This window comes from Ambystoma mexicanum, chromosome 3q (genome assembly GCF_040938575.1).
Source record: "Ambystoma mexicanum isolate Mex_15411 chromosome 3q, UKY_AmexF1_1, whole genome shotgun sequence".
Classification (NCBI taxonomy): domain Eukaryota; kingdom Metazoa; phylum Chordata; class Amphibia; order Caudata; family Ambystomatidae; genus Ambystoma; species Ambystoma mexicanum.
This window is the reverse complement of record NC_090926.1, coordinates 225,347,326-225,373,843: the sequence shown is the minus strand read 5'-3', so window position 1 is coordinate 225,373,843 and position 26,518 is coordinate 225,347,326. Positions and strand designations below refer to the sequence as shown.

The window sequence follows — 26,518 nt, the reverse complement described above, 5'->3', positions numbered from 1 at the left end:
ATCAACAGCCATAAATGATTCCCAAAACTAAGGTGAGAGTTTACCCAAGTAATTTCATTTGCATATTTTTTTAGACATGCAAGCATATGGATGGTGGCGATGACGGCTCAAGATGAGACCAGACTTCTGGAAAAGCGGCTGGAGACATATTGGGGAAAATAGCACATACCAGCAAGAGCAAAAGCAGTGAGAAGCAAAAGCAGCAAACTGTTCAAAGACCAACAGAGAGACGATTTTGGTAAAGCAGCAGAAAGCATAGCAACATAGAGATGTTCAGATGAGATTATATCACACTAAAGAAAAATTCTTTTGGCGAACAAACAAAGAAAAAAAACAAATGTAGAGTAGACTATTTCCAGAATGAGGAATCAATTATTTCTTGTGGATGAACCAAACAATTAGCAAATGAACGAGCAAACTGTTTCATGTGAAAAAAATAACATGTCACTTTCAGGAAAAAAAGCAGTTTCTTGTTAATGAATAAATCTAAATGAAAAAAACACATCTTTGGAAACAGACATGGATGAGAAAACAAAGAGCAAACTGAACAGTTTCCTGTGGAACAACCAACCAAAGAACAAAAATATAAGTCACTTCCTGTTGAGGAATACATGTATTGCAGAAAGTAGAAAAACAACGTGTCAGGTAGTAAAAATACAACTAGGTTTTAAAGCATACATTAGAAATGAATAAATATGAGAGCAAGCAGTTTCCTGTGGAAGAACAAACCAATCTGAGAACGAATAATATATAGTAACTTTATTAACACCATGAGGAATCCAAAGTCCATCAACTGGCTAGGACCATTATGCCAGCACTCAAACAGAACACACTTCTGAAACTATTTTGTATCAACTGACTTTATTTCTCAATATTATCTTGTATTACTTACTACATGGCTATGTCAATAAATTGTTTTTAACGCACAATTACTTTTAAAAAAAGCCAAAAAAGCTGGAGCTGTGGTAAGGGTTATACAAGCAGTAAAACAAAACTCCATTTTATAAATAATGAGAAATAAATTAGGCCTAGAATACACAACTAATTATACATGAAAGGGTGTGTGCACGCACGCTGTAATAACCGCGTGCCATGCCAAAGCTCAGTGCCTTTCAGCCAATGCAAAATGAGGATTATCTCAGTACACACGTACACTGCCTGCAGCATTGCACTTTTTACCCAATATTCACCTCCACTCCCAAAAACAGGCATATATTTGCCCTGGAATATATTTACACTTGTTTGGAATGTCTGGTAGTCAGCTGGAAGGCACCCATAATCTCTTTTCCGAGCACACTTAGCAAACAGGGTTTAGAATTTTAGGACTAAAACCTGATCAGCCAAAAGAGATAGCAAAGGCTGAAAGTTACGGATATACCAGTAGATATGAAAACCAAATGGCCTCCTACTTTTCTGGTTTCAAAGTCACTCTTTGGCAAGCACTGAGGCTCGTATCATGCTTCTCTCTCTTTAATGTCAGAGAACCGCATCCTTGAACAAACACTAAAAACTTTCAAACTTGACTACATTTCCCTGGAACCCCCATAGAAATTAGTCGTTTAACAAAACACGTGACCACTTCCCCCAATCACAGTCCACTCGAGCAGATAAGGTCCCTTAAACTGGATACAATTTCCTCTTTCTTTGCTGCTTGGAGATCAGATGAGTACTTTTCTTAATTTAATATTTGGCTGATGTACTGAGGTTTGTGCGATTAGAAGTGTGCAAGCATAAAAGAGCACACATCCGTTAACAACAAGTGCAGTGCGGTTGCTCTCCTGACACGAGTGACCTCCTCTGGGAGAAGCGACTGCAGAGAACAGGAAGTCGACGTGCAGACTCTCACAGTTTTCTCAGAAACCTTTGAGAGTTGCGCAGAGCGGCCACAACAAAGATAGTAGCCAGCTAGAACACTTGCCTATTCTGCATGGGAAACTAAACTAGTGGCAAATTGGAGACAGTGAAGATTTCTCTCCCATATCATCAGCCCACCTGCTCAGCGATGCCAAGTTTAGCCACAAGGGGGAGTTTGCCAGCGATTCCAGCTCAGAAAAAGTTCCAACATTCTAAAAGCACATTATCCACTGGTATTTAGGGGCATTCTCAGGATTTGAGATGTGTGTGAGGGTGATCAAATGGTTTCATTCGAATGACTTAGAGAAATGTTCGGGCTAGGGGGCAGAGAACGTAACCAATACAGAGACTTGAAGCGTCTTCTAGCTGAATGGCAGGGAATGCTAGGAAACCCCATGCGAGAGAGAACTGCGGTCTGTAATGTTATCCATTCGTTTCCATGCGCAGTATCAACGTACATGAAACCGATGTCGATGGACAACTCGCATGTGGAAGCATGGGAGAAGATACATCAGCCCTGGGTGGAAGAACTAGGTATGGATATTCCTTATGTGGAATGGGACAATCTGCTACGTTTAGGCACGCAGTCAAACATGAATCTGAGCCTAAGATATATAAGGCAAAGAATCCTTTGTAGATTATACTGGACCCCTGCACGGATGGCCAGACTAGGGTTGTCCAATGAAAATACCTTTGGGGCTGTGGTTTTAGTAGGGGCACCTTATAACATTTGCTATGGTCATGCCCAAGGGTGACTACCTTCTGGAGTGAGGTCTTGTGTAGATTAGATCTAGTGCTGGGGAACACACTTCAAAGAACGTTTTACTCAACAATTCTGTTATCAAACAAAGAGAGCGATGAGATGGCCAGTATGAATAATGAATGGATAAGCAGGGCACTCATAGTGGCGGCAAAGCAGATATTGAAAGTGTGGAAGTCAAGGAAAAATCTGTGCGTGGAAGATTGGTTGACAGATGTTCGTACTGTATCTGACTATGAAAGAGTAATGCTAAAGAAGCAAAAGCGTGAGGCACATTATTTCAAAATTGCTGAGTACATAATAGATTGAATGGAATAGGAGGGAGTTCACTGGAATCTTCTATTGAGTGTTGTGTGTTTCAGTTTGTCAGTGTTGTATTGTCCGATGTTGTTAAATGTCTGAGATACGGTTGTAAAATAGAGGTTTGTAGTAGTTAGTTAAGGATTAAATTTACAGTTTAGTACTATTGGAATTAAATATCTGGTTACTGTACATATTTTGTTATTCAAATGCATGCCTCTAATGCTGTTAATATGTTGGTGTTGTTTCTTTTTATGTTTGACTTGTGTTTTAAATGACACAGATGATAAAAAAATAAAATTAAAAAAGAAAAGAAAAGGGAATTGTTGTTCAGATAAAGGACTAAGGTCCTATTGAAGAAAGGCTGCGAAAACAGCAGGTTTTCTTCATAAGACGGGTCAGTAGGGACTTAAGGCAAAGCCCTTCAGCTTCACAGTGTTACTGTGACAAGACGGGTGATCAGGAGCCCAAGCTCTAGTGCTGCAGCCCCACGCTTAAGTATAAGCCATATCTGAATCTGAGGCATCAGATGAATCCCAAAGATACGTAAATAGGGATCTCTATGGATGAAACAGTTTGCAGAACAATCAGCGTAGGGCTGAAGCCCATGAAAGAGAAGCTATTGCAGTGGAGGCGTGGCTGTCTACTATAGCAGAAGGCAGTTGTAAAAAGAGGCACAAGGGAGTGCGTAAAGAGAAGGGCGTTGACAAGGCCTCAACAAACGCAGCCAAAGCAAAGAAAAGTGCCTGAGAAGCTGAAAGAGACAGAGCAAGACACGTTCAAGAAGGTAAAAAAGGAGTTTCTGGGAGAGGAGCACAACTATATTAAGAAAGGAAAGAGAGTGAACGTAACCGCCTCATCCTCGTCAGAGAGAGGACGCAGAGGGGTCCTCTTCTGAGCATAGCGATACTCTGTCATCAGAAGGAAGCAAAAATGGCGGTCAGGTCACAGATGGAGAATTCGCCACAGAAGCACAGATACATCCCAGGTCGTCTGTTTGGAGCCATCGGCAAAAATAGCTAAATACTTGGGGAAGTGCTCGGGGGCGCTTCTAGGAAAAGAAGTTTGGAACAAACAAAAAGCAGAATGTCCTACACCTCATCTGGCTAAACAAAGGGTGTCAATGCTAATATTAGACCCCAGGATGGTAACATTCATCACCAAGTATGGAAGGGATCCTAAGCAAGATCTAGATAGATACTGGAGGGGATGTCATGATAAGTTATTAGACCTAGCGGGTCCTCTAGCCAAAATAATGGAAATGGCCCAGAAAGCCAAAGAGCATGGGATCTCCATAGACCCAAATGCTCTCATGGCATTAACTCAGAGGGACATATGTATGCTAGGAAATGCAAACCGTGTTATCTTGGTGGAGAGATGCAGGAGCATACTAATCAAGATGGATTCACAGTTAGCTGACTTAGCCATGTTAGAACCAGGCAGAAAAGCAGGCGGTTTCCTTTTTGGTCATACGTTTGTCAAGGAAATTAACAGAATTGTAAATGCATATACAGTGCTAGATAAAGAGCGGCTGTCAATGAAGAGAGTGTTCAACACCAAAGTTTTCAACAGGGCTGGTTGAGGTTGGGGCAGCTTGACCAGCCGCTTTCCCAATCAAAGGTTCCACTGAGGGTATGGAGGAAATAGCAGAAGTTCAGATTGGAACACACATCCTTCCTTCCCTTCCTGCAGAAGAGGCGGAAGGAGTAGAGGCTTGGGAGGTCAAAAGCAACTGCCTGCTCCTACAGGTGAGTAAGTGGTGCAGGGGTCAATTGGGGGTAGAGTAGCAGTATGCGTAGAAAAGTGGTGCAAACTCTAAACAGATGCGTGGGTATTCAGACAGTGCAAGGTTTTCAGCTAGAATTTTTCAGAGCACCTTTTCAAGCGCATCCTTCTCCTCCAATCAGATTTGCAGTGCAAGAAAAGAAGTTAATGGATGTAGAATTGAGAGAGCTGGTCGCAATGAACTCCATTACGCCAGTAGCTCCTCGGGAAGACAGCTTTATCAGCAACGTCTTCCTAGTTCGGAGAAAGGAAAAGATCAGGCCGGTAATACATTTGAAAGAACTCAATGTACATCTGGTTTACAGGCACTTCAAGATGGGTGGCATTCACCTCCTCAGAGACCTATTGCAGAAAGGAGACTGGCTAGCTCGAAGGGACCTCAAATATGGATATTTAGCGGCTTCCGATCCTCCCCCACAGGCGGTTCCTGCGGTTTATCTGGGCAGGACAGACCTGGGAATTTTCCAGTATGCCCGTTGGTCTGTCCTCAGCCCCATGGTGATTCACAAAGCTTCTGAAGCCAGAGCGGCCAAGCTCTGCGAACAGGGCACAAGAATGATAATTTATCTAGACAATATGAACCCGATGTCGCAAGATAGATAACGCTTGATGACACAGGTTCAGCTGATGGTGTCTCTTTTGCAGGACCTCGGGTTACTGATAAATTGGGAAAAGTCAGATCTAGTGCCAGCTGACAGGATGGAATTCTTAGGGTTCCAGCTGGACACGGGAGCAGTGTCGCTCAGCCTTTCAGCACACAAAATGCAGTTGATCCGGAAAGAGATCAAGATTATCTTAATGAGTGAGACTACCTCCCTCAGGTAGCTAACAAGACTAGTGGACCTGTTGGCTTCCTCAATCCAAACAATATTTCCACATTTGTTGCATTATCAAGCCCTACAAAGGCTCAAGATACAACATTTACACAGAGGGCTGGGGTGTGATCATTCAACAATGCCTGGACAGAAATGCACTGGTGGTTGGATCACATGGTGGCCTGGAATGGGAGAGCAATCTTCGGGAGTCTACTGGATTCTGTGATGGAATCGGATGCCAGCAGATCAGACTGGGAAGCCCTATGCAGTGAGATGACCACCGACGGCAGATGGATGCCTGACGAACTCCAGATGCACATCAATTGTCTGGAGCTTCTACCAGGTTAGTTTGCTATCAAAACGCTGGCTCTGCACCGGTGAAATTATGTGTCCTTCATTGAATGGTCAACAGCTGGGCGTTGAGGTATATAAATCACCTAGGTGGCACAAGGTCGAGACTCCTAGTGGGACTAGCCAAGAATGTTTGCCATTTCTGTATGGAGAAGAATATTTCAGTGACAGCAGAGTACCTGCTTGGGCTAGTCAACACAGTGGCGGACTACTCAAGGTTCCTAAGAGATGCCAGCGATTGGAAGCTGCACACTGAGGTCTTCCTGAGGTTGATGAAGATGTGGGGACAGTGCAGCATGGGACTAGTTGCTTCACGGACCTACTGTCAGCGGGAGAGGTATTCTTCAGCTGGAGGCCAGACCCAGAGGCAGCGGCGACCGATCCTTCATGCAACATTGGGAGCCAGGAAAGGAGTATATGTTCCCTCTTTTCACCATGATCACACATACACTAGCCTTTGTGCGCAGACACAAAGCCAGAGTGGTCATTATTACTCCATTTTTGTCAATACAACCATGTTTCCCAGACTTCCTGGAGCTCTCAACAGACATGCCGATTTGACTGCTCCAGATGCAGCAGATCCTACAGAATCTAGCAGGGTGCCTGCACCTGATGGTACTGGATGGGACACTGACCCTATTAGTGTGGATGATTTCCGGGATGCCCGGAGAAAGCCAGGGTATTCAGAAGAAGCTAATTGATTTATTCGGAGCTCCTGCGCCCCGGGAAATGCATGGTCATACACAGCAGCTTGGGATAGTTGGAATAGCTTGTGTGTGGCAAGGAGTACAGATCCTGTAACAGCAGATGTCGTTAACTAACTAATTTCCTAGTAGGACGAGCGGCAGAGAATAAGCCTTCAAAACAGTCAACATATATAGGTCAGCGAACTCAGCGGGACACACTGTGATTGATGGAGCTCCAGTTGGAGAGCATCCCTTCTTAAAGAGGGTGATGAAGGGCATTCGGCTCAAAAAGCCACGAGATCCAAAGTATTCCCTGCTATGGGGCGTTAATAGAATGTTAAGACTATTCCTATTGTGGCAAGATAAAGTAAATGTGTCCAGGAAAACAATGTCAGCGAAGCAGACTATGCTTCTATGCCTGATCTCATGTAAGAGAGTTTCAGAAGTGAGAGCACTAGATATAGTGAATAGGAGTTTTTCTCCAGAAGGAGTTACCTTCTATATTACTAGGACGAAGACGAACACCTCAACCGCGGCTTACCCAGCTTTTCCTGACCAGCCCAAGCTGTGCGTAGTTAAGTGCCTCAAAGTGTATGAGGAGGTAACAGCCGAGCACAAGTCGGCCGGAGAATCTCAATTACTAATAGCGCTTACTAAACCGCATAAGGCAGTGTAATGCACTACTTGGGCGAGATGGGTTAAATGGATCATGCAACAGGCAGGTATAGACACTCAATATTTTGGGGCACAATTGGCTAAAGGAGCTTTGGCCCACAAAGCATTCTTAGCGGGTGCCAGGCTAGAAGATATTATGAAAGCCACAGACTGGTTTTTAAAACATTCTACTTCAAGCCAATAGATCAAGTTGCTTCAATTGTAGTAAGTAAGCTTTAAACAAACATAATACGACCCTCTGTGCTTGTCATAGAATACAGATTTTCCATACTAAAGTTTAGGAAAGTCATACATTTTTTAAAGACATAGGCGCATATTATTTTCCCACCCTCGCAAAAGTGAGGTATTGATGCATGAGATGATCAAAGAACAAAGAGCTGTTTTGGTGTACGAATGAGATTTGTTTAATCAAGATTGTAGAATGTGATATCTTTACAGATATGCTAACGATAGTAATAATGTTTATGACATTGAAGAAACCACCAATTATTTTATTTTTTTATTAATTTGTAATGCGTTTAGCTCATAAGAGCTTTTCACATCAGTGTATTTCATACAATCCATGCATAAATACAATTACATTTTAATTATAAGTATATTGTTCTGGTTTCAGGAACAGAGATGAAATCAGCGTAGCAGAGCTAAATGGTTCGATGTGATGGAAGTTCATGACGTTCTTTTCAATATAATAAAGGACTCAGAGAAAGGTTGCATCAACAAAGAGGAAATGGTTTACGGTTAAGGGACGTTATATGCTTGACTGGACCGTGATTGGGGGAAGTGGTCACGTGTTTTATTGTTAAACAACGCATTTCAATGGGGGTTCCTGGGAAATGTAGTCAAGTTTGAAAGTTTTATGTTTTCTTTCAATTATGCTGTTCTCTGACATTACAGAGAGAGAGGTATAATACCTTGCCTCTGTGTCTTTAATATAATCATGACTTTCCTGAATGTTAGTATGGAAAATCTGTATTCTTAAACATTTGGGCCAGACATCCACACAAAGCCCATTGAAGTGCCACACAATCCTATTGATGCCCATGAGCATTTTAAGCATTGCATTGACAGAAACGTCAGGCTTCTGGTTGGTCAAGTAGTATTACAGGATACAGAAATGCCAGGACAAAGCCCATTTAGTCACTAATGTAGTTTGCGCCCTGCTTGCTCCAAGTGTGCGATAAACCATCATAGTGCAGAGCCCAATATACACTTTCTAGATTTGCTACGCAGCTCAGAGTTTGGGGGCCATTAGTTTGCAAATTGCTTCGCTCACATTCTGGTCTTTGCAGAAGTAGCATTACAAATGGCCTGAATACAATGTGGCTGAGAAACAAAGGGCAACAATAATCAAAACATGTATTTTTCAGCTGAAATTCCTCTACACCTCTATTCAAACTAGGAGTTTTTCTTTCATACTTCGGAGGAGTTAGAAAACGTAATGGAGGCTGCCATTATTCTCCACCTGGTGCTTTGTGTTATGATGTGTCTGGTCAGATTCACATCAGCCAATACCTGTGCTCATGTGTAATATATGTGTAACACTGGCAGCCACTTAACTCTGCAAAAAGAAAGTTTATTAAGGTCTTTATCTTGCAGAGGACAATAAATTACCACAGAAATCAGAAGGAAAGCGATGCGCCAACAAAAACAAGGATCTTGAGTTCCCCTTTTCAATCCAGGTGGACACTCTCTCCAAATTGGGGGCCGGTTCCAAGCTTTTATTGGTTGATTAAAATCTAAACAGGCAATTCAATTTGTATTACTGACAAGAGCACAAGGCAACATTTCACAATCATTTTCACAAATGGACCTCACACAACCAGGGAAAATGTAACAGTGAAAATTAATGAAAATGTTTATCTTAGCCCTAGTTATTGTTTGAAACAGGAACAAAATGAGTGCAGGTGCTCACGGTACCCCTGCTGTCTCTTTGAAGATCCTACACAGTCCTGCAGAGAATTGGCAATGCTGTCCCTTGAAAGAAAAAGAAAAACAGCAGAATTTCTAGTACCTAGATCTCCTTCCATAGAGTAGGTCTAAGCCTGTTCTTCTGCCAAAGCATTCACGTGCAGATATTGCCTCCACTGTAGAAAAAAAGGAAACAGGTCCAATTCAGTTGAAGGGCCAGCTCGTGTCCAATCCACCAGTCATTATTATCCCTGTCCATGTGTGGAGCCAGCTAGTGTTCAAACAACTGGCAACGTAGAGGCAAACTTTCCTGCAGGCCTCCGGTGCAATTTTTTTTTTATTTGACAGCAAAACTAAATAAAAAGAAAGTGTTGACACAAAAAAAAAGAAGTGTTCTCGGCACTCCTCAATGAATCAGCAGGAAATAAAGTGCATAACATCGGCTTCAATGAAAAGGGCGTGATGTGCGTTGACATGTGCATATGAGGTAGAAGAAATGTGCAACGGTAAACGAAAATACTAATATGCCAGTGCAGAAAGGGATAAAGAATACATGAAGTCGTTAACCTGCCCACACTGGATTCCAAGTTGTTAAAGATGCTCGTTTCGATATTAATGCTGACAAGCTGCCTTAAACCTTTCTTCTCCTTGGCCTAGCTTGGAATCCTTTAACATTCAACTACCTATATTTAGGGTTATGAAAAACCTACATCACTGAACACCTATTTAGAGATACTTTTGCCAGAAGGACAAGCAAATGAGAAAAGCAGGCCCTCTTCTTTACAAAAATAATTTTTGATATGGTTGAAGTTTGGTAAGGTCATCATGGGTGACTGCAGGGAGAACCAGGAAGAGCATGCAACCGAAAAACCCATAATGCACCAGGGGCCCGTCTTTGCTGTGCCAAAACTTGAAGAGCAATGTACCGAAGAATGGTGTTCATTTGTGTGATGCAAGTTGTATTTTGGCAAGAAAGGGAAGGACAGCGAGGTTCTGTCAGACTTGTAGATGATAATGCTAAGGTTTACTTTATTTTCTTATTTTATTTGGATTTTTGTTCAGCTCTAGTCCTACTCAGAGTATTGCAGCACCTGACAAGGTTCAAAGGTTAAGAAGGTGGGAGGGGAAACAGAAGTAAAAAAAATGGCTTCCGGATAGGATACAAAGATTAGGATAGACAAGTGGTAGCAGGTGAGATTGAGGAGCAGGGGGTTATGTGTGGGAAAACACATATGTGTTGGGACTCTTTCTGAAAGTAGTGATGGAGGGTGCAGTGCGGATGTGAAGAGGAAGGGTGTTTCATGCCCAGGGTGCCCAGCGGGTAAAGGCTTGCTTTTGTGTGCCTGTTCGTTTGCACAGTGGAATATGCAGGAGATGCTGGCTTGCTTGTCTGGTGTTTGTGCAGGTGATGGGTTTGAGCTTGTCGTGAAAGTAAGATGGGGCTTTGTGGTGGATGGCTTTGAAAACAAGGCAGAGTCCTTTAAAGGCAATTCCTTGGGGGTACAGGGAGCCAGGGGAGCAGGGCAAGAGCTGAGGAGATGTGTACATGTTTTGTAGGTGGAGGATGAGTCTGGCTGCTGCATTTTGTATGGCTTGCAGGATAGCAAGAGTGCTCCTGAGCAGTCCAGAGAGGAGAACATTGTGGTAGTCCAGCTTGGACAGATCCAGTGCTTGGACTGCAGTGCAGAATTCATCAGGCAGAAGGATGTGTCTGATCTGGTGTAGGAAGTGTAGTTGTAGATAGCATGTTTTGGTGACAGCAGCTATGTGGTCTGTGAAGAAAAGGTGGTGGTCGACTCGACAAGTGTGAAGAGGGATATATATGGTGTGTTTGTGGTGAGTTCTTTAATCCAGGGAGGTTGGGGGAGGGGAGTTTGGGGTTGCATCTGGGGGGCATATGAGGAAGTACTCTATTATGAAACGGTTGAGCTTGTGGGTGGCCATCCAGTTGGTGATGGTGGAGAGATATCTATGGTGGAGAGACAGCTTTTGAGGATGTGAAGTTGTGAGGGGGGTGAGATTTGGAAGTATATTTGAGTGTCATCTTCGTATTGGTCAAAGTGGATGTTGTGTTTGTGAAGGGTCTGTCCAAGGGATTCAACATATAGTTTGAAGCGGAATGGAGACAGGGAGGAGTCTTGCGGGACCCCGCACTTGACTCGGGTGGGGACGGATCGAAAAAGGGGAATAGAGACAACGTGTGTCCTGTGAGTAAGGAAGGAGGTAAACCAGTCGAGGACAGTGCCTGAGAGTTTCATCCTGTGGGATAGGATGTTGAGTAGAATGGTGTGATCGATGATGTCAAAGGCTGCAGAGAGATCAAGGATTACGGGTACTGCTGTTTGTCCTTTGTCAGTGATGGGGAGGAGGCCATTGAAGATGTGAAGTGTAGCAGTCTCAGTGCTGTGTCCAAGTTGAAAGCCAGTTTGGAAAAGATTGAGTTGGTTGTTTATGGTGATTTATTGTTGCAGTTGGATAGTGACGAAGTGTTCCATGATTCTGGCAAGGTATCGCAGAATAGTGATGGGGCTATAATTTTCGTGAACGTGAGGTTGAGAGATGGGATTTCTGACGAGCGGTGAGACTTCGCCAGTTCTGAGAGCAGAGGAGATAGTACCCTTTGAGAGACAAGAGTTGATGATATTGAGCCAGTGGGGAGCTAGGGGTATCAGGTAATAATATCGCCATATATTTGGTCGCCATAAATAATATCGCTGGGAAAATGTCGTGGCGATATTATTTGGGTGACCATATATATGGGGACAAGGGCAAAAAATAAATAAATAAATAAGTTTGTGGGTTGTGGGGTGTCCCCCGCATGTTCCATGCAATAATGTAGCCACAAAAACCGGCCATTTTTCGGCGATATTTTTGCATGGCGAGATTTTTGTGGTGACATTATTACATGGAACCGAGCTAGGGTGGTGATGCACTTGTCTGCAGCATGAGGTGGGCATGCATCATCCAGGAAGTGTGCCGATTTTGTTTTGGTAATACGGGTGATGAGGGAGTCTGTATCGATAGGTTGGAAGGTCCCCCATGTGTTGGAATGCTTTGAATCGGAAGTAGGAGTGGTAGAGCAGAGGGGTTGGCTTGCCTTATGTTGTGTCAAGACTAGCAGTCAAAGCAGCATGTAAAGTAGTTGGAAAACATTAGTGTATCAAATCTTGTCACAATAGAATATTAAATATCTGGTTACAGAGGTTTTACAATGCACCCATTTTAGTTGCACGTTGTTAATTAAGTCCAGTTTATTGTGCATTCTGATAAGTGTATCCCTGCATTTATATTGAGAGATCATAACCATAATTAACAAAATGGAAATAAAAGCAAAAGCAGGACTGGATAAGTTATACTAATGACACATGTGTGATGTCTGCATTAGTGTTTTACTCTAAAAGATAGATGTGTGCAAAAGAAAAATAAGAGGGTCAGTAACGACTGTTCACTTCAGGGCCTGACGGGTAGTGTTTTAAGCTCACAGTTAAAGGCCTGAAATCATGCCAATGAATTGTAAATCATTGCCAAAACTGAACTTTACTGATCAACTGTCATTTGTTTTAATGTTGAAAACATCCAATTTCAAGAGATTGCCCTGGTAGGATGTAAATAAAAAGGTAATTGTAGGCTACTGTTCCATTGTTCCATTGCATCAGTTAGGTTGGGCTAATACAGATTGTTTTGCTCTTCACTGTAGGTTCATACACGCAATCTACCAAATGCTTTGTGCGCATTCTGAATTTTTACATTTGCATTTCAGAATGGCAAAATACTAGTAGCAAATTCAATCACCTCAATGGTCTTAATTAAAATCCTGATTATCTGGACAACGGAGGAAGGAAAATGGTACTTCAAAAAGTAAAGCATTAGCCGAGATTAGTTTTGCGGATATCATTCTTTTGTCCAATCACACAGGTAGAGAAAGAGGGATCTCACAATTGTCAGTCACATGGGTTATATGCTTTGACTATCTTGACTGTTACCCTCCATTTACAATTTTCAAAAAGCCCATATACTTCCTCTGTGACCTGGTATTCTGCTCACCACTTGACTCATGTCATTAGTCAATTTAGTTCCTGAGAGCAAAGGTCTAGTTCTTGTCCTTTGACTACCACAGACATGTGCTTAAGGGTACATTTCCAGGCACATTTATGATGATGTGCGGGCCAACCAAACTACTGATGTCCAGTGTTAAGGTAATACACCTGGCCATGAGACATGCATTTGTCCTGAATGCAGAATAACCAATACTTTTCCAAACTTTATTTTGTCAACTGACCGGTCCAGCCATTTTATGGCTTTGACGTTGACCTATTCTGCATAATCTCTGCCAATTTAATCTGGGGTCCGCAAGGGGTTACAGTTTGAAAACATCTCAGGGACTATAGCTCATCACTCAGTTACTTTCCTGCAACTTCAATAGGAAATAAACTTCAATAAGCAAAGAGGCTCCATAAAAGGCTGTGACAACACTACCATGAGAGGCTGGCATGGAGAACGTTGCCTCAGTCAATTTTGCAAAGGTGAGTAGATCTGGATAACATGTTTTTTCCATTCACCTAGACAATAAAGGGAAACAGGTGGATTCCCCTTCTTTTCAGTATCCTTGATATTTATGGACATTATCTTGCCCCATGGACACTATCCAGCCGAGAGGAATGCATACAAGACTGGAATTGGCAATTAGGTGTATGGGCAGAATCAGCATAGGGCGACTTTGCACGTGCGTATAACGCGTATACCTGCCTGGTCGACCCCGCGATCCCCTCCACCACCTCAATGCAATGTTAAGGATAGCCCTTGGCATTTGCTAGGGTTCTATCTAAATGTAAACAGAAGCAAATGTCTTTTTAAAATGGGTCACCTTCAACAAAAAATAAAATTGTACAGCGTTTTCAATTTTAACAGATGAGTCTATGCAGCTTTAGACATGTTACCAGTTTACTCTACAAAACTTGCTGCTGAAATCCTGGTCCTTTCCCCATTCCTTTAAATAAATGAAAACTAAAAAATCATGACATGTGTTGCTTTTAAAAAGAGAAGTAACTTTAAATCTTTTGAATTACTTGGAATGGATGTATTGGAACCAACTTCTCAAAACTAAACTAAGTCTTGAATATTGCTCCCATTTTTTATTTCACTTACAACCCAAGCTCTGTACAGCACTAAACGACCATTTGAAGAGTAAATTCTGACGTGCACGCCTTCCAAAATAACATATGTACCAAAAAAAATCAGTTTGATAAGTAAGGCTGCTTGAACTGGCCGACCATCGAAAAGTGCATTGAGGGATTTCTTTTGTTTATTTCGCCTCACTTAAAATGTGCATTCTTTTGCATAAGAAATTGCTAATTCTTCAGTATTACAAAAAGTTCAACTTTTATAGGTTTATGCATCTAGTTGAATGAAAAATATCTGGATGGATTTCTAGCCTTACAGTGAAAAACATGGGGCTCCGGCTAGTATTAACAATGAATAAAATCTGGTCCCCTCATTTGAGGTTGCGAAGTAAAAATCCAAACTTTTGTTTGTGCAAAAAGTGCAAAGGTCGGGAATGATTTTAGCCATTCTAAGAGCAGGAAAACTGAAGACACCCCACCTCCCCAAAAAGATTCCCTTCCACCCACAACCCAAATACTTTAATGGACCGCATCTGATCAACAATGATCTGTGGATTTTCTTAAATACACAAAACAGGTGCGTGTCCCACAAAAATAGATAACAGTGAAATTCCTGTGAAATGTTCATTGGTGCATTCAATTTGGCAAGTGAGTAAGGTATGGTGATGGAACTTCTGCAGAAGAGCAAAAGGGCCTGTCACCAGCCGTAGGCTCTGCCCATCACATTCATGATCCACCCCTTTGGCTGCGTTAAAAGGCTGTCTGCGACTTATGTCCTCCACAGGTCAATGCTGAAAATGAACCACTGTCTCGTTTTCTGCAGCCACACATACGAAAGGGGTGGAAACGCTAATGGGAACGGATATTTCAAGCGAGCTGGCAAATGGCACCAAAATAGCTGGATCCATCCTCCTGTGTCGTTCATCATATTGCGTGGTGGGGATTCAATCCTCACTTATCCCCTTGGCTCGAAGTTCCTCCTGCACCCTGGTTAGGTATGTCGGATCAGGATAACCAAACCTGAATTTGGAAGAAAATACATATTTAAGGCACGAAGCGGTTAACTGCGATCAGTGATTACATTTTATTTGCATTGCCCTGCTATGCCAGCCTTAAGGACCCAAGACTTGGACATAAAGAATTCACTGCTAGATTTCTTATCTAATTTTGAAATTACTCTACTAAATTAGTAAGGACAATGACTATCGACTGAGTCCAACCCTCTAAAAACTTTAATTTGGTACTCCTTCCAAAACTACCAACAGTCGTACACAGGGTATACAGCAAACTGAGCTGCCTCAAGGGGCTATTGAGAATTATGATAAATGTGAGTTGTTGAACAAAGGGAGACTTCAGAAAGTTAAGAAAGGGCTCAGCCTCTGCAATGACCAGATTGTTTCAGTTAACAACATGCTTACCAATATTTTTGCGTTTGCATATTCAATATGTTCGACAGGGTAGGGGACAGTTATTATCTAGCCTGCTGCAACAGAAGGTTGCACACCTGCCACTTGGTCAAGCAACAGAACATTACTTCCTGAGCCAGCAACCTAGCATGCTTTCAAAATGAGCATGCAATTGGAGTGGTTTGAAAATACCAGTTTCAAAGAAAGAGAATTCAGAAAGATCTTCACATTGCTAAAGCCAGAAAGAGAAAAGTACAAAATCGACAAACGCAGGAGTTAAATGGGTACATTGTGTGTGTCTGTATATCAGTCATTTTATTTACTAGACTATTGTGGTACTTGCCATATGTTCACTGCACTGGCTATGTTATATATGCATAATATAATGTATTTGCTGGCACGGGCAGGTATTGCGAGTATTTCTTCTAAGAGCTGAGGTGGTGCGTCAAGTCAGTGTTCAATAAAAAGTAGCTGAGCAGGCAGTTCAATAGGGACCAGGACACACCTCAACATGCAATGTGGGGAGCAGGGAGTGATTTTGTTTACCTAAACATGCAAACTGGAGGGACTGGACTTCTCCTCAATACACAATGGGCCAAATGACGGGTTTAGTGTTGCAGTGAATTTTTGGCAGTCATTCTGTTATAGCCACATTTTACCACACTGCGGAATTACGATTTTTACTTTGAAGTGGCAGATTTACCTCCAACAGCAGGCTGGGGGTAAATCCTCTACTTTAACACAAAAAGTGACAGATTTACTACAAGTGAAATTCTGCCCTTTGGTAAATCCCCAATGGAGTCCTAAGGATTCGAAAAATGAGGATTAACTCTGCCAATGCCACCACATTAGCCAGCGGTAAATCCACCACATCGAGTGGCGGTAGCTGCGTTTAATGATATACCGGCAGAAATACCATAGGAATACCAACAAACTCATACATAGGCCCAATATGTGGAGCTGGGATTGATTAGCTTCAGCTAAAAATACAATTTGTGGAGTGTGTAGTGAATGTTCCTAAAATAAGTAGGAAAGGAGAGTTTGTCAATTGTAGATTTACAAAAGCGTAGCTTTAAAATACAATCTGCTGGGCCTCACCTCCATATACAGTGAATGGACCATGGAGTGACCAGGTCACACATTAATCTAAAATCTGTGAGGAATGGCAGAGCCACGCCTCCATACAACCTGTGGTGCAGCATGCAGTGATTTGCCTCCACCTTGGTATGCAGTCTGTGGTACATTGAGTCTGATAGGACAAATCTACGCTGGACGTCAAGGAGGCTGAAGTTGAACTTTCCACCACATGTAATTTAGCATGCACAGCACGTCAACAAGCAGTTTGGAGACATCAAGTTGTTGGCACAAGAGAAAACCTTAGATGGGAAAGCTTGCATGATGACATGTCAAGATAGGAGAAGCTGCTTGAGTGGTGGTGGAGCCCAAAACACGCAGTATAATGCACCAATGTAAAGAGAGTGAGAAGGGAAGGGGAGCACATTAGAGAAGAGGGGAAGGAGGTTGGGACAGACAGAGGCACAGATGACAAGGTTTACGTACAGCTGTGGCCCTCCAGTGCAATTGGTCTTGTGGTGGATATCATTCCAGGTGATGACGTTAGGCCGACCAGTTGTCATGGAAGTGCCGATAGTAAAGGTCAGGCGCTGGTCAAAGGCTTTCTTAAACAGAGCCAGCACTTTATTCCCCTCTGCGCAGTCAGGTAAATATGCAACACGTGTGGTCCCTGGATACCGGATTCCTGGATTGGGATGCTCTGCCTTGGAAAAAGGAATATCGAAAATATGTTAGCAACAGGAAGTGCCTCTACATGGACATTCACATGCACAGTGACTTTTAGAAAAGCATAAAATGCAATGTTTATAGCATCTTTGCAAGAATTATAAGATTTAGTGGTACTTTAGGTCACCTCGTCCTTGAACAGAGAATGAAAAGAACCAATATATGGGAGCTTGGTAAAGCTTCTGGTAGGTAGGCTGGAAGCCAGTGGAGCTCTTTAATGAGTCTAATACCCTTTAGATAAGGTGCCATATTAATGGATACAGGACAAATAGTAGAATGCAAACTATAAATAAAATTGCCTCAACCTTCCAATAAGTTTTGAATATGTCATCTTATCGTTTACACTTGCTATCCGGTACTCCTCATTATCTCTAAACAGTTTAATTATTTCCTGGCCAAAATGGTGCCTCCCTTAAGCAGTGGGAACAAGGACAGTGCCTTGTTAGCAGGAAGAGGGTCATACACGAGACACTTACAGCAGACAGCCCCAAAGCCATAACTATAAGAACCAGTGGGAGAGAGAGCCTCCATTTACGATCCAAAAATGCTAAGGGTCACATAAACGGCTTGTAACCCAAATGTCACCAACATTTTGAACGTCTGAAATAACCCTAACCTAAGATTATGCCATCAGCCTTCAAGCAAGAAAAACACAGCCCATGTCTCTTCCCAGCCAGATCCACCTTCACCTGGAATATGGCTCTGTGGAAGTCCATGGCTAAGGAAACACTTAAGTCTGGTGAAGCTGCATCTATTCCTTTATTACCACTGCCTAAACGAGTTCACGACAGAGATGCTGGTATCTGAAGAGGTGGGCAGAAACATCCTAACGTTAACTTGGCCCTGCTCTGGGTGAAGTATTCAGACCAATACAGTAAACTATGGACCTTAGAGTTGAATTAAACTCACGTTCAACCATTACCAAGGGAGTGCCCATCAATTAAACAAGCTTGAAGGGTACCGCCTTCATTGCACACCTCAGATCAATATTATTATTTAAACTGGACTATTGTAACATCAAATATATGGGCCCGCACAGAAATCAACTAGTAAATGTCTCATGTTCAGTCAGTGCTGCGTTAGTTTTATGCCTGCTGCATTTGGTGAGCACTGTAACTTAACAATAAGCTTGCTGTCAAGCACCAAGAGGAAATTAAGAGCCTGATTCGTGAAATTTACTGCTCAGTAAATATGGACTTTGCGGGCTAACGTGTGCGAAACCCCCTCTGTCGATTCATGGAATTGACTGCACAGGACTTTTTCGTACTTTGCGGAGCATTCGCGCAGGCTCAGCATGTCTCTGTGAGCGGCCGAGTGCCGTGAGAGAGACTCAACGCAGAGCGTGGACTTGGCCTGCGCAGGGACCAGAGTAGGGGGCGGAACACGCAAAAAGAGGAAGAACAAGGAAAAATGTGGGTGTTACGAGGTACGACCCACAAGCAGTCCATCGAACGCCCACAAATGCACACAACCAAGCATATTTATGGATCTGACCATGCAACCTTTCGTTGGGGAGATGCCCATGCAAAGCTCTCAATCTATCTGTCACCTGAAGATAGGTATACACACACCTGCGCATAGGAATCACTGCACAGAGGTGAGATTACATGTTGAATTTAGGGGTCTGTGCACGCAGATGGGGTTCCTTTCTAACTTAGGGGTGCGTGCATGCAGTGTAGTGGGGTGCAGGAACGGTTTACGGGAGTTCACATGCAGATTGGCCAGAGTTTTACTGGAGTTACGTAAAATGGTGCGCATGTTGTCGGGGTGCCAGAAACAGTTATGGCGGACCCCACGCAGTGTCACCGAAGTGCTGGCATGGTTGAGTGGGACCAAGCGAGAACAGATCAAAATGCACTCCTAATTTTTACACAGAAGTAGTTTTAAAGGTGTATCCTGAGAATTATTTATTTTGTGGTGCGGCATATGGGTTGCAAAAATGTACATTTTGAAACCATTTTTTATGATCGGGCACAACAACACTTTGCGCATGTGCGCGATGATGTCACTATGTTTACATCGTGACGTCACACATTTTCTGACGCACAACGCCTGACGTCAGGTGACCATTTGTAGGTATTTAAGGACAGCGAACGCCAGCATTAGGTAGCGAGTCTTGAAGGAGGATTACATCTTCCCTCTACTGCTGCACAACTACCCGACTACTCACCTGTAAGTATTCTTGGTTCTTCTACTTGACATCAGTACTACGCTTCCCTCTTGGATCTTTACTTAGCATATCCACTTTTTTGTTTACTCTTAGGCATTCCTGGGATTCGCCTGCCACTTGCTGGATGCTTCTACCAGTTATTTCCCTCATGCAATGTTCTGAAAGTTGAAGTGATTTACACTCAATTGACCATCTTCAGTCATATTTAAGACATAAGGTGGTAAGTCATCACCTTCAATTTGCTCTAATCTTTTTTTCTTAGAATCAGGATCTCTTATCTTGACTATTCTTTCCCCTTTCTCTCTGTTATTTTCTGTTAACAGCCTAGGGACAAGGGCTACACTACATGTTCAGGAGACTTGCAGCTTTTTCTCTTTGTGATGAACACCCAGCCACTTATGAGCAATGGAAATATTTCCATAGGTAATTTATTTACAAAACAAAAATGTCACCATATTAATCATTGATGAACGCATATAGATTCCAAAATGGTTATTCTGTTTGACTTAGGTCTACCAATGAGGTTATAGAGTTTTTTCTAAAGGATATATATGGATGTTCCATTAAGTATTTTCTTGCTTTTGAAATTATATAATTTATTTGCACAATTGGGACTGATATGCATCTACTTGAATATTATGTTTTCCAGATTACTTTAAGAAAAATTATGCAAATTGCCCCTAAAGAAGTGAATAGTTTCACGAAACGCGTTGGGCTTCTAATAAATCAATGGATTTGTTCTAAAAATACCTAACTGTGTCAATGTGTATTGATATATGTATTGATATGTGTTACTAAGTAAATTACCTACATTGTTGTGCAAATAATTTATTTGTTTAATGATTACCTAATAATTTATTAAACATATAAGGACTCCTCACAGAGCCACCCATAGAGTGCAGAGGATGGGAGTTCCCACATTTGGGAACTTGATCTTATGGTTGAGTGGGACCCCACGCAGTGTTACCAGGGTGCATGGGTTTGTGCTCGAGCAGCCTGCAGAGGTACGTCTATATGGCTCTATTTGCTTTGCGTGGGGGCGTGTCAGGGCGTTCCTAGCGCAACTTGTATTTGTATTTATTTTTGTTTATATAGTGCTTTACACCAAAGCGCTGCACACTTTAACAACAGGATACATAAGGCAATAACATTATAACAATAATTTACAATTGAGAATCAGACCAAGAAAACAATAAGTAGAGCAATTAACTGGAGGAGAGAAGGAGAGTAGTGCAGTAGAACTAAGAGGGAGAGGAAGGGGAGGGGAAGAGGAGGAGGAGGGAAAGGATGGGGTGAAGAGTGAGAATGGGGGGGAAGAGAAGGGGAAGGGAGAAGATCAAGGAGATACCGGGAGGGAGGGGAGCAGGTAGGGGGGCGGGGTTTCACGCCAGGGAATGGAGAAGGAGAGATTTCAGGGAAGTTCGGAAAGGAAAAGGTGGAAATAGAGCGGAGTGAGAGAGGTAAGGAGTCCCAGTGTAGGGGGGCTAGGAGATGGAAGGAGCAGAAACGAGATGAGGCACAAGGGGAAGGAGGAACAGTGAGAAGGAAGTGGTCGGCAGAGCGAAGGGAGCGGGAGGGAGTGTAGAACGAGAGGAGGGAGGAGAGATAAGTGGGAGCAAGAGTGTGGAGAGATTTAAAGACTAGGCAGAGAAATTGAAATTTAAGATGGGAGTGAAAGGGAAGCCAGCCAAGGGAGGAAAGGGCAGCAGAGATGGAGTCATGAGGGGAGAGGAGACAGAGGGTGCGGACGGCAGAGTGGTAGATAGATTTAAGGGGGGTGAGATGAGAAGTAGGAAGTCCAAAGAGTAAGGAGGAGCAGTAGAAGAGGCGAGAGAAGATAAGGGAAGAGATTAAGAATTTAGTAGCATGGAAAGTGAGAGAGGGGCAGACTTTACGAATAGGTGGAAGCGACAGGCACGAAAAGTGAGAGAGATGTGATGGGAAAAGGTGAGAGAGGAGTCATAGTGGATGCCTAGCTTGCGAGCGTAGTCAGAGATGGGGAGATTAGAAGGGGGAAAACTTGTGTTTAGGCTTACTTTGTGGGAACAATTCCATGAATATGAGGAGCGTGCCGAAAAACGTATGCAAGCAGGGTTGCGCAACTGTTCTCAGCGTGCAGGCTTTGTGGGATCTATGCACTTTTCCATGAATCGGGCCCATAGTTTGTGCTGTGTGCTCTTCATACCAAAAGAAACAAAACGTAAATCTATGGTGGATTTAATTTGAGCACACCAACCTTGAAATTACTACACTGGCTCCTTAAAGAAATTGGGATCAATTTTACAATACAAAGCACCTTGTACAAAGATTTCTAGGGCAATGGCCTTGGGTGTATCAGATTTCCGCCTACAAAACCAAATTGAGATGTAACACAAATGCAAGTAACAACATTCACATAGAAGTCCCAATCCCGCATTGCCCCCAGTCCACTACTAAGGAGACAGGTTAATTCAGCATCATTACTGTATGCGTTTAGCTCATGGCCCATAGACATGATCCAAGCCCTTGAGCAGGCACCAGGCCACCCATTAAAAAAAAAGATGCACCAAACCCGTGGTTTATATTCAACGGACTCCCAAAGAGATGGGTTAGCAACCCTCGAAAGATGACAATGCACAGAAGGGAACTTGAACAGTCAGTAGCAGGTAAGCCTATGTCTGTCTTTCAGCTTCAACATTCGGGAGTTTTCAAAGTGAGTCAATGTGACGCGAATGCACTCAATCAAACAAAGACAGACATTGCTCAAGCAGCTCAAATTACATTTCTATACAACAACAGTGTAAGCAGGTTATAAGGCAACCTTTTGCCTTTAAAGCATGCATGTGGCACCTAGAATCACTTGTGTACAGGCGCGTTATAAATGCCATATCATATCGTCATTTGTACTACGATAAGATGTGCTTCTCAATGTGTCTTATAAAAATAGGATACGTTCTCGTGCAGGTCTTTGAGGACAGAACAGCCTCCTTTGGTTTGCATTGGCAGTTGGCCCGTTAAGTTGTGAGGGGTGCCTCACCCTCTTTCAGCCATCACTGTAAGGAGACAATAGGCCTCATGACAAGTTCAGAGGTATGGGTAAAAACAGCAGTAAAATGTCAGTGATGGAATGACCACCAATTTACCACCACAATCTGCACCACAGAAATTCAAATGTGAAAAGTGAAATGTTGGATTTAGTGCCAGAATGAAGCTGAGGTAAATTTGCCACTTTACCTCGAAAAATCATGGGATTTACTGTGGGGGAATAATTGATCATGGTAAATCTGACGATTTCCGCATTGAGACCTATCGTCTCAGAAAACTGGGAATTACACTGCTATACCACCACTTGTAAACCGGTGTTAAATTCGTGGGAGCCAGTGGTGATAACGGAAAAAGACTTTGCTGGTAATTCCATGGACATGCCGCCAAATTTACACTAAACCCGTAGTGAGTCCCAATGTCCATGAGTGAAGAAACTGTAACAAGGCCTCCTTCTCACACAGATATTGTTTCTCTGTACTGTAGATGTGTGATAAAGATGGCTTTCTGAGCCAATAACAGTGCACGTGTGCAGTACAGATTTGTCTTTGGTTTATGGAGCATTGGACATGGCGACTCAAAACCTGAAGTGCCTCCAACACATTGCCAGATTCTGACCCTCTCCCTCTACACGTCGTCTCGCAAAGGCTGGGGTGGGGTCAGAATGTGGGCACTGTTGGGGGTCTCAGGATGCCCCCATGCGTGCCCGTGAGCCCCTCCACCCACAGACCTCACGCAGGACACGTCCGTGTGTTTCGGGCTCCCCGGTCGCTCTGCTGCGGCCGGGCACGCCCCGTTTATTTAAGCCGCACGCGGCGACGTGCAACGTCACGCCGCCGCGTGCGCGTACCCTCACGGGGCAACGCCACACTCCTCCTTTTTCCGGGAGGAACAACAACAACTCACACTTCTAGATATTGCACTGCACACAAAACAACATTTGAAAAACTCAGAGCCCATGCCCCTTTAATGTCAGCCACCCGAGTCCCCTCACTCCGGAACACAATCAATCGGTCCCAACACATAGTCCCCGAGGTAGGCAGGTTTCCCTCGCCCAGCCCTCTGGGGGTACCTCCCGCCTACCTCCACCGCAGGACTCCCTTTTGTTCCAGTCCCTCGATCTGGCGACCCCGAGATTTCCCCCCGGGGGGTGTCTTCATCCGGGAGGTCCGTCTCATCCGGGTCCGGCGGGAGTTCGGCTCGAGAGTCACCCAGCTTCTTAAAGAAACTCACATTCCGAGTGACGGCCGATTTCCCATCCGAGGCCGTCACCATTGACCCTTTTACTGCAACCACATCCAGTGGCTCCGGTTCATACGGGAGCGAGAGCTTGCCACGAGGATGCCGGTTCCGGATCAGCACTTCGTCCCCCGGTTCCAGCCGCTGTGGACGGAGACCCCGCCGGATATTTTCTTGGAGTGTCCTTGTCTGTCGCTCCGCCTCCACCCGTTGATCGTCTGTCACGCCAGGCTCCTTTTCTCGTACCTCCGGCAGGAGGCCTCGGGGGCATCGTCGGAATAAAACTTCCGCCGGGGCAACCCCCGTCGAGGCGTGTGGGGTGGTGCGGTACACCCTCAGGAATTGGTATAGTGCCCGCTGGAGGGGCTGGCCCTGCCCTTGGGCTATTCGGAACCTTTTATTCAGTGTTCTCATCAGCCGCTCTGCGTCCCCGTTCGCACGGGGCCACAGCGGGGATACCTTCCTGTGTGTCACTCCGCAGCTCTCCAGGAACTCCGAGAACCGTGCGCTCTGGAATGGGGACCCATTGTCCGAGCATAGTGTTACAGGAAACCCATGGGTGGCAAAGATCTTCTCCACTGCTCCCACCACGTGCTCAAAAGCCACTGACTCGACGAACTCTACCTCGGGGTATCGGGAGTATTCATCGACAATGGCCAGGAAGTGGGTGCCCACAGCTGTGGATCCAAAGTCCGCATGTACGACCTCCCACGGCCGGGTCCCTCGTGGCATTACCTCGATCTCAGGCTCCCGCTGGACCGGGGAGGCCGCCTGGCACCACACGCAGGCCGCCACGAAGTCGTCCACCTCCCTTTCTAGCTCTGGAACCCACACCTTCAGCCTCAGTCTCGCCTTCGTCTTGGCGGCTCCTTGGTGTCCCTGGTGTGCCAGACTGATGACCTCATTGACTTTGGAGCCCGGCACCACCAGGCGATCGCCCCGCAGCAGCAGGCCTGACTCCGAGAAGGACAGCTCGTCCTTCACTTTCCAGAGTTGCTCGAGGGTCACTTTGGCCTCTTGAGTGCGCCCCGCCACCAGCTCCAGCACGGATTTCCAGGACCCCGATCGCATTGAGCTTCTCAATATGCGGAAGCACTCGTCGTTGGCCGCGACAGCCTCCAGTTCGGGTAGCGGCATTGCGTTCGGAGTGGCACCCTCTACCACCATTCTGATGTGGTCGTCGGCTTCCTCGGCGCAGGAGTCTCGCACTGATCCTCCACCACCTTCCGGGTGTCGGGACAGGTAGTCAGCCGCGTTGTTGGCACCCGGCCGGTAGATCAGGGTGGCGCCATATTCCAAGGTGGCAAGCATCCACCTCTCGATTCGGGCCGGCGGCTTCGATGATGACCCAGCCATTATGGGGAGCAGTGGTTTATGGTCCGTCACCACCGTTACCGGTCTTCCCAGCACATACAGCCGAAAGTGCCGACAGCCCCACAGGACGGCCAGAGCTTCGCGCTCTATCTGGGAGTATCTCTGTTCAGTTTCGGAGAGGGCTTTGCTGGCGTAGGCCACTGGTCTGATTCCTCCATCTCGGCCTACTTGAGTGAGCACAGCCCCCAGGCCGAACGGGCTCGCGTCCACCACAATTTCAGACTCAAGGGCCGGGTCAAAGAAGGCCATGGTATCATCTGCTGTCAGGGCGCCCTTGATGTCCTTGAACGCCGACTGCTCCAACGGGCCCCACTGCCAGGCTGTATCTTTCTTTGTCAGGGCCCTGAGTGGCTCCGACCTTGAGGCCAGGTTCCGGATGAAGCGCCCACAGTATGTCACCATACCCAGGAAGCTTCGCACGTCCGATGCCGACTCAGGCGGTCGCGCCGTCTTGATGTCACGGACCTTCTTCGGGTCCGGCGATACACCGCCCTCCTTGAATATGAACCCAAAGAACTCAATGGTCGGGCGGAGGAACTCGCACTTGTCCTTGTGGAGAGTGAGCCCCAGCGACTGCAGCCTCTCGAGGGTCTTGGCAAGACGTTTCAGATGGTCCAGCTCAGTCTTGGCGAAGACCAGAATATCGTCACTAATGTTGAGGACGCCCTCCAGATCTGCGAGGGCGCCTCGAATTAAGTTTTGGAACACTTCGGCTGCTGATGATACTCCGAAGCTCAGCCGCTTGTATCGATAGAGCCCCCTGTGAGTAGTGAAGGTCGTGATGTAGCGGGACTCTGGGTGGAGGACAACTTGATGGTATCCGGCTCGTAGGTCCAACTTGGAGAAGAACCTGGCCCCCTGCACTTCTGCTATTATGTCGTCGATGGTTGGGGTCAAGTGCCGTTCTCTCCTGATGGCCTTGTTGGGCAACCTCATGTCCACACAGATTCGGACAGAGTCCGGCTGTTTCGGTTTCCTCGCCACTACTATGGGGGACACCCAGGGTGTCGGGCCCTCCACCTTCTCGATTATGTCCAGGTTCACCAGGTTGTCTAGTTCCTTGTCAACCTGGTCCCTCAGATGAAAAGGGATCCTCCTATGCTTCAGAGCCACCGGCTGCACCGACTCATCAATGTGGAGCCTCACCGGGTCACCATTCATTCTCCCAATCCCCTTAAAGATTGCAGAATACTTGTCCAGCAGGTCGTTTATGTCCTCTAGGTAGAGTGAGTATGCGAAACTCACGATGCCAAG

General features: G+C 44.8%; 1 protein-coding gene across 3 annotated transcripts in view; it reads right to left on the bottom strand.

Moving 5' to 3' along the window:
- Window positions 1–744: 744 nt before the first annotated feature.
- LOC138582356 (probable E3 ubiquitin-protein ligase DTX3) overlaps window positions 745–26,518 on the bottom strand; it is a 179,796-nt gene continuing 154,022 nt past the window's right edge. For all 3 annotated transcript variants that reach the window (XM_069653602.1, XM_069653601.1, XM_069653603.1), the window contains 2 exons: window positions 17,221–17,438; window positions 745–15,274 (listed from right to left, as the gene is read on the bottom strand). In XM_069653602.1, coding sequence (XP_069509703.1) covers window positions 15,199–15,274; window positions 17,221–17,438 — 294 coding nt within the window. In that variant the 3' untranslated portion in view covers window positions 745–15,198. The remainder of the gene's footprint in view (window positions 15,275–17,220; window positions 17,439–26,518) is intronic.